Here is a 9488-nt window from a genome sequence, read left to right on the forward strand (position 1 = left end):
GTTAGGATTTGAGTACTGAACCCTGAATGCCTTCACTGCAGAGAGACCATTTAATATTTTTGTACTGCTAGTCTGAAATCTAGTCTTGAAGAAGTCTTCACAGATTTCTTTAAAAAAAATTAAGTCGGAAAATAAAACGGAATGTAACCTGAGCATGAAAGCACACAACTGGTCGTGGAAGACCCAGGTTCTAACTTACCTACGCTGCATGCAAATATTTCAGTTTGTATGCTTAGAAACAAGCTATTTCACATTTCTAGGGGAAACAATGTATTCTCATTCTAACCAGCAAAACCATGTTGGGCCTAAGAAAGCTCTTGGGGGTGGGGTTTGTCCAACCTATAAACTGTCCTGGAAAAAAACTGCAGTTGAAATAGATAATTTTACTTAAATAAGTCAGTTTTGCAAGACAATTCCTAATCACTCATGTTTGCCCATACCCAGAACCAAAAGCAGTAACTTTTTAAGAGAGTGGAAAAGTTTGCCTGTCCCGGGGAAGAATGAAGAACATGAGTGTCTCTTTTTAGGTCAAGAGTCTGAGACACATAGTTCATGTTGTCACCACCCCTTCTTCCACTGAACAGCCTCATCTAGAAGAAGCAAGCTCCACATACGCAGAGTCACTGCATGAACAGCTCACAGGACTGAAAATCCTGAAGCAAAATGGCAAATAGGTAGGAAACTTCCTTTCTATGTGCTGGGTATTTTACATTCTGAACGGTGTCAATATGAAACATTTTATCAGTATGATGTGAATCGGGAATAAAACACCGAAAGAGTCTTTCCCTCTGGGAAACTCAGGCTTACCTTTCAATCCAGCAATGGAGATTTTCTGTACAGAAACTATTCTTCCACGTGCTTTTTTGTCTCCTTTACAGACAACTGGCTGGCAGCAAATTATTTTTTCCCGACTCGTATGTTTGCTTAGCTTTGGCAGATATCATGCAACTTTTACTTACGTACCTGCATTTTATATTAAAATCCACTTCAACAGTGGCCCTACATATTCAAAGTTTTTAATATAGAATTCTTACAGTGACACTTACAAATCAGTTCTTGCACATGCAAACGACCAAATGTGTTACTGTCCTTCCAGCTCTGTTTACATCTATTTGTCCAACTCATTGCACCAGAACCATGCGTTTATCTTGTGAGCTTGTATTTACATCTAAAAGTTTGAATACCACATCCCCAACATGCTAAAACATATGCAAAACACATACTTACAAGTCAAAGACTAAGTAATGGAATCCTTCTTCTGATATGCTGTCATGAAGCCGCACTATTGAAAGGGGGAAAAAGAAAAAGATAAACACTGGTCATCTCTTTAATGTCTTTAATGTCTGTCTGTGATTTTGGGGGAGAAGGGAGGGTTATAATTCTGCTGTAGAGCTGGTATTGCATCTGTGTGTGTTCTCATCCGTGTGGCTTTTTTTTTTTTTTTAATTCTCTACCCCCAGAATCGTCATTTTCATAAGGTGAGATAAACAAAGAAACCAAAAGGCTGTCCGTGCAGCTGACCGTAAAGTTATTTTGAAAGGAGCTCTGCTTTTGCTACGCCACAGAGGAACGCTGCAGTCATTTCCTACCACCTCCTGCATGTATGGGCACGTACACACACGCTGCACCTTGCCTTTTGCCCTTCATGCTGAATCACGACTACACAAGTACTAAAAGCGCAGTCGGACTTCATCTTAATACATTGTATTAATATGATTCAACTCCCCTTTTCCTAGGCAGAACCTCCAATCAATCTGTTAAATAGCATACGCAGGAGTGCCCTGTCGCTGGACTTCTATTATTTTAAAACGGTATTCTTAATGTCATACAACTATTTTCTCAGCAGTATTACATCTTAAAAGTTGTAACCAAAACAAGGTGGGGGAAAAAAAGCACCACAATTAATCACGGATTTCAGCAGAACAACAAACTTCAAGGGCTACGTTAACTAATTCCATAATCAGACAACAAATGCTGATTTTGAAAGAGAAGGCATCATTGCAAACCAAAAGCATTTGACTACACTAAAATAAACGGGGTCAAAAAGGGAATAAGCTATATTCCTGCTCATATTTCTATTACACACACACACACACACACATATATATATATATATTTCCCTCTAATAAAGTCTTCTGCCATCCACTTTAACCACGTGAATGGTGAAGAGTCGCGAAGAGATAAATCTACGGGCAGATGGACGCCCACCAGTCTACGCTGAACTGCCCACTGTGGCAGCCGAAAGACTAAAGCCGAGGGACTGGGGCTACCCACCCACCACCCGGCTGCGGGTGCTCAGCCAGACCTACAGGCGGCAAGGGTGGGCAGGAAGAGAAAAGGAGCGAGCGCCCGGGGGTGCGACAGCTCGGGCAAGGTAACGGCCTCTCATTAAATCGCCGTGAAGAGCGGCTTCTGGAAAGATGTGAGGTTGCATGAGAGGACTTGCCAGAAGCAAGATGATGGGATGACTAGAAAATAGTCAGGAGCCTTTCCAGCGCTCGTCACAGCCGACAGACTTACAGCGTCCTAATGATTAAAACCCCGTGCCATGTTTACATACACCTATGTATCCCTGTGTGAAGTTTTCCCTGAGAACGCGTTCGTCAGCTGCAGAACTTCACTCTGCATTTTAAGAATTCAAATCACATCACGGTAGAACTATGAATTAAGTCTTGAGGTTCTTCTTAATTACTTTAAATGAAATGGCAATTTCCAAAGCTAATTTCCCCACAATACGTGAAGCTTTGTCAGTAGTTTGATCCAAATCATTATCACTTACAGAACCAAATAAAAAAACCAGGGTACCCTAAAACTGCTTCGTGTTCGAAACTGAGCGGATGAAGAAAGTGTAAAAGAAAAGGATTTTCAGATTTCCCCAGATGGTAGCTTTATGTATTAATCATTTTTCATACAATACGTGACATTTAAAAAAAAAAAATCAAATAAACATGACTTTTTTACTTAATAATATTTAGCCCAGGGAAACATCTTGTGTTTACACAATACTGAAGAGAAAACCAGCTCTCGGCTGACTCACTGCCCAGAGCTCGTGATGATTCAGAAGAGCCAAGTAGGTCTAAATCAGAATGTGTGGTTTTGGCTGGTTCTGTAGTCTAGATTTGTCTAAGTTTTTACAAAGTGCAAGCCTTGAGCATAAAAGTCCAAGGTAGTACATTGCTGCTGTGGTAAAACATACCCTATCTGTAGACATTAGAGGGACATATAGTTTAGGATATCAGGATCAAAGAGTGTAAATATCAAATAGTATAAATATCAAATAGTATAAAATGTAATTGATTAAAAAACTAGAGCACACCGAAAGTGTAAGAACAATTAATCAAACACTAACCGTGTAGCAATAGCAAGAAATAGGAATCTTGCAGATCTTTGTACTAGTGCATTTTCAATGTCTCCTTATGGAAGCAAAGATACATTATTTATTCATGTCTTTTAAAAAAACCCACAAACCAAACCAAACCACCCCAACAAAGCAAAATCAACTTTCTTTCTGTTGAGATTTCAATACCCCCAAATGTCTGGTCTTTAAAGCAAACCAGATGTGAGATGAGACACCAAGTACTAGCCTAGAACAGTATCCTGAAATTTCCAGCTCAGAACAGGGACCTCTGAAACATCTGGCTTTTGAGTACACTACCTCGTACAGTAGCATCAAAGATACTACTCAAGAATGAGTGCTCAGAAATTAGCAACAAGGTTTAGTACAGACCCTTGGGCATGTCACAGAGCTGCAACATAACCCTGAAATAGTAAATTTTGGAGTGCAGCTAGTACGTTTTGCATATGCTTCTCCAAAAAAGTTTAAAACTTTTAAAGATTTAATACATAGCAAATTATACCTTTTGACAGAAACTGCCTGTTCCTGAAATAGATTCCTAAGAACTCTAAGCATGGTTTTTCTGTGAACACTTTTTTTGGATTCAAAGCAGCATTCCTCTCCTTGCTGCTCGCTACCAGCATTATACTCAGACAGGCAGAAGCCTTCATATTCAATTTCCCATATCATTTATGGATATTGAGAACTACCAAATACTTCTGGTGAGGCAGAATATTTGCTGCCAACTGGTTTTAAAGAGCTCTGAAGCACGTAAAACAACCCAGATTTTTGAAATGTCTCTAGAGAACTGAAACAAAGTATTAAATCTTAAAATTTAGCAATGAAATCCACCTTTAAAAATATTACTTTGGTGTTAAACCCAGAAAGTCTTGGCTTGAGCGTGTGGCTACAAAACAGCCAACAGCTTATATTCATACACATACTTACTCAGTTTTCATGGTTCACTCCTCCTACTGCTCCAGCGTCGATTTGCTAGCAACCAGCTGAAGCAAAGGACTGTATTCTTTAATTACTGCTGTATTTTTTAAACACAGAATGACTTTCTTACACACATTTACGAGAAAGTCATCTCCTAGGTAAGAATGAAGTCAACATGCACCTGCAGTCATTAAGGCACAATTTTAAAACTGTGACCCTGAAGCGACAAAGTCGTAGGAGAAAAATAAGCCGCATTTCATTGCCTTTGGTTCAAGGCAGTACAAAACCCCTTTCCCCCTCTCTGTTGGGTTGTTTGTTTTTTTTTTAAATAATCGTGTCTACCACTTGTACTGCTAGGAATATATATTTATTTTTTAATATATATATATATTCTATATTATATCTACATTTAAGCCTGCGATAAGTAGTTCACATTTATACAGCCTGAAACAGACACACTATTACAGCTATTGCATATAGATATCAGCGGCTCCATACAGAACAGTAGCTTATTCCTACTATGTCAGAGAAGATAAATACCTGGCCCACCACCACACAGCGTATCAAAACCGGAGCCAAGAGTACAAGTTTTATCTCGGCTAGAGGCACCTGTCGTACCCCTGTTACTAAGCAGACCAGCACAGCACCGTATGAAGGGGCTTCTAGAGCTTCGCTGCCTGCCTGAAACGGGAGATGCTCTTGCTTTGTCACATCCTTTTCTAGAAGAGGGCTTCTTTGTTCGGTGTCGCCGCAGAACCACAGACCCCTTCTGACTAGAAAAGGATCGCCACTTGAGATGGTGGACGATGTTTTTTCTCAGCCTGGTGAGGCTATTTCCTTCCTTTCTAGCCAAAGTCTAGTCTGACATGTCCACGGGGATATCTTCTTCAAGGATCACGTTCTTCCTTCTTCTTTCCTCCCAAATGTCTGAATCATAGAAGTGAGACGGAACAAATCCTTCTCTGAATCAGGATCACATGCCCCTGATTGTCTCCGAAAAGGAAACCAGGCTGAGGCAGCCAGGGAAGATGAAAACTGCCTTTTGGCAAGTGCTCACGTCGGCTTCTTCGGTCAGTTCAGATACAGCGTTATGCCAGTAAATCTGCTAGGTGAAAATCCCAAATAAGCATGGGCAAAGGAGAAGAATCTGTGGAGAAGACAAGACAGGCTGGCAATCTGGAGTAAAGGGTGCACGACAGCACAGAGGCAAGTCCAGCATGGCCCAGGCTTTGCTACTGCATTCTGCCTGCAACTCAGCTTTTCACTGGGAAAGACGAGGGGTGTCGCGATGGCGATTTGAGAAGCTATTCACAAAGTTTAAGAGGTGATTCACTACAAAAAGTATTCGTGTATTCATTGCAAGCATATGTAGCTCTTTACACACACGTATCAGGCAGGATTGAGGCACGACAAAGCGAAAGGCAGCAATTGCAAAGATTATTCGTCCAATGTAAGAACTCCCATCGGTAACCCACACTGCAATTCCTATTCCTCCAGAAACGCAAAAAGCATTCAATCAGTAGAAACAGTTCCATTTATCTTTTATCTTTTTTGAAAAGATTACAGTTAGACCTCATCATTATTAATTGGAGTTGTTTCATGAGTGCTGTCATGAACAAACACATTATATGGCGGAAAGGATGCAAGATGAATTATTTTTTCCCTCCTGCCCGCTGTAGCACTACGGTCATTCTCCTCCAGTGGGTTACAGAGAAGGTGTTTAACAACCTTTGACCACAAAGTTGTTGCTCTTCAGCAAACCACCTGAAACACCTGATAGGAATCTGGGGAAAACGCAGCTCTTTCTTTTGGAAAAATACTATAAGCCCACAAAAGATCAGGAATATCCCTTCGGCTTCAGCACTGATTTTCATCTGAAATACTTTCCAATCACCACTCTGCGATAATCATTATAATAATTTAAGGGAGAACTTCTATTAGCTTTATTAGCTTTGTATTTAGCCATTAGTGTGGGCAAGCTCCAATCAGACTGAAAAGTAAAATTATCTCCTTTATTTGACTTTTTGTGTTGAACTATAGTATTTTGTGTCTATCCTACAGAAAACAGCTTGATATAATGGCCAAGCAACTTTATTATCTCCTTTCTGAATTTCTGCCTTTAAAGAAAAAAAAAAAAATCAAAATATAGTATTCCACATACTTTCAATGAAAGTCAAATTCTTCCAGGTAAGGAGACAAGCCAAACAGTAGATAAAGTCAGACAAAAAGTCTTCAGGATAAAGATACCTAATCATATCTAAAACTATTGCCTAAAACATTTATTTTGGTGAAACTGCTGAAGTGATAATTGTGATAAATGTGGTATCTGAATTAGTTCACATTACAAAGACAAAATATTTGAGAAGACTGAACTTCAAACAGCAGTTACGGTCCATGGTCAGTACAGCAGCTGCACAAATGTGCACGGAGGTGTCAAACTGCTCATTAGAGAAGAGTCATTCCATGCAATCCCATTCAGCGTGTTTATTAATAGAGCACAGAAAGGCATAACGTAGTTAATGGCACTGCAGTTACAGACACCCATTTTCCCTTTGGTGCTAAAGATTTAGATCCATGGACTCCCAGACCATCAATCCTGTAACTCTGTGAAGCTAGATGTCTCGAGTTAGTGCACCGTTAGGAAGTTATAGGGCTCATTCGTCAGTAGTACAGGTTTAAAATGGGTTTGAAAGTCACAAAAGCGTATGTCATATTTGCTGAATTATGTAAATTATTTCTTCAAGTTCCGGCCTTCCTGCAAGAAGAGTGAAATAAAGGGACAGATGTGCTTTCCCTCCATGTTCACTTCCAAAAGCTTATTCAAGTATTTAGGCAGATCTTATGCAGATCACTCTTATTAGGAAAAAAAAAAAACTTTAAAAAATCAACTTAATTACCGAATGGAGTGACTTAATTTAATCTTGGGTTTTTATGAATTGGTATCTGCCCGCCACTAGGGATGGGATAAGTGGTTGCATTTGAAAATAAAGAGGTAAAAGAAAAACTGAAAAAACCCTCAGTCACTGAAAAGGTATAACCAGGTATGTTTTTTCGGTAATATTTCAACCACTCAATTTTCTGTTTCAAAACACTTGTCTATAAGCATTTTCTGCTCCCTCGTCTCTGACAAAGAATGCCTCGCGCTCAGCCAAACTGCTTGGCTGAGAAGTGGAAGATCTGCAGTGGCTTAGCACTGTTAGGACTCGGATCTTCCTGCAAAGTCACCCTTTGTCATCTTTCCTGTTCTACTAAAGCATAGACCTTGAATTTTTCCAGGGATGGGGCATCCACCGCCTCTCTGGTAGTGGATATGATATGGGTTAGATATGATTAGGTATAAATAAACCAAGGTGACGAGGGAAGGAAGATAAAGCTACTGCTAGAACTTCATCAGAAACTCAAGTGGATGCCAGTGCAGAAGTCATTACAGCGGTGCCAAGAACTGAGACTAAAGTCAAAATTCGTCCTATAGCTTGTAAACTAGATCCCAGGCTTAACATGCTTGGGATCCCAAGCTAAACACGATAAACGCAGAACCGCATACGGGAGCAGAGCCGCGGATGCAAAAGCTTGCAAACCACTGCTCAGGAGCGCTGCTGTTTGCACTGATCAGACACCTGCTGCCTTCAAAAAAAACCAAAACCCATCTTCACTGCAACCTCATTCTCCATACCTCGACGCTCCACGTTTTTCCATCACTGTCACTTACTTCCTCTCTTTTGATGCATGCTATAAATAATCTCTGCTGAGCAACCAAACTCCTTAAATCAGTGGTGCGTAACACAGTCACGACTACAGCCTCCAGACATTAAACTCAATGCAGAACAACCCTGCTTAAGTCTACGCTGTAGTTACTGCTGTGGCTACAGCTCCTGTTTTGTGCCGCTTGGATACTTCTTTGAAAACAACCGATTACAAATATCAGTCAAACCTAGTAAGAAGGCTGGATAAACACTCGGGTACTCGGCGCTGAACCTCTGCTACCGTTAACGGACCAACGTCCAGCGTCTACATCAGGTAGCTGAAAGCCGATAACGTGACCGCAGAAGAGACCGTGCAGACACAGCCCCTGTACGGAGCGAAACAGAAGTCGGCAGCCGTGCGGAGCAGAGGTCCTCCGTCATCTGCTGAGCCACAAGACGAGGGACGCCCAAGTCGCAGAGCAGCGCTTGGCTCTTGCCACAGGTGATGAGCCACGCTCCTCAGCGTGCAGGAAAAGTCTCCTTTTCCCCCTGCTCACTTTTCAGGAGCTCGGAGTCAGAAATTTAGGCAGTACCGTTAAAGCTGAGATTGCTCCTTACGCTTATACTTCCTCATACACAATACTACTCTTCTGGGACTGTGAAAGCCTGGGGCCCTCTATAATAAAGCTGCTCAGTTACAGTAGAAAGAACTTTGCAAATATTAATAAGAGCCATTACCTAACAATCTGAAATATTTAGAGGCTAATCTGGTAAGATTAGTACAGTAGCACTGCTCAAGGGCAGCTGATTTCTCAAAGACATTAAACAGGGTAACGCTTTGCGTATCTAAGAAAAGAATCCTCCCCCATGCTGTTAAGTGCACAAGCGGTATTGTAATACTTACTATCATTAAATGAGTTTACGCAAGTCAGCAGCGCTGCGTATGCTATTAACAGGTCTATATTCAGCAACAGTGAATCAAAACTAGATAGCTTCCAAATTAATTCAAAAGATAAACAACTTTTTATTACAGTGCGAATTCACGGTTATTTAGGGTCAACAGCTTGAGAAAAAATCCTACCAATCTGCATCTGTACTGGTATAATGAAAAATGACGGGAAAATTAATTAGGCAATTTAATATTTGGAAAGACTGCATTTGTCCCCAAGGCACTGTAAGAGTAAGTGTTAACTAGTATGAACAAAACGCCATGTATTCTGAAAATACTCATTTGTGACCAAAACCCTCCCCCATCAAGGCCTTCAACACAATAAACTTCTGTATTCTGATTAAATGCCAGCAATATTTACATTCACTGCCTTCACTAAAACCCCTCAAGTCTAACGCACGCTTAGAAGTCACTTTGCCAAACTTTGAACTTTGGTCAACGATTCTTGCTACACAGAAAATAAAAAATTATTTGCCAAAGTAGGTAAAAGTCCACATTTTGAAATGAGACTAAGTAAATCCAGGCACTGATGTCAAAGCAGATGGCCTCAAATTACCAACTCTTTTGGCACGATGAGGCTCTT

The 9488-nt window shown here is 40.6% G+C and overlaps 1 protein-coding gene across 1 annotated transcript in view; it reads right to left on the reverse strand.

Moving 5' to 3' along the window:
• Nucleotides 1–9488, reverse strand: part of CAMK2D (calcium/calmodulin-dependent protein kinase II delta) — a 187149-nt gene that overhangs the window by 67809 nt on the left and 109852 nt on the right. The window contains exon 4 of the mRNA XM_009334939.1: nt 1228–1282. Within this exon, the coding sequence (XP_009333214.1) occupies nt 1228–1282 (55 nt within the window). The remainder of the gene's footprint in view (nt 1–1227; nt 1283–9488) is intronic.

Source organism: Pygoscelis adeliae, unplaced genomic scaffold, assembly GCF_000699105.1.
Source record: "Pygoscelis adeliae isolate BGI_AS28 unplaced genomic scaffold, ASM69910v1 Scaffold31, whole genome shotgun sequence".
NCBI classification, from domain to species: domain Eukaryota; kingdom Metazoa; phylum Chordata; class Aves; order Sphenisciformes; family Spheniscidae; genus Pygoscelis; species Pygoscelis adeliae.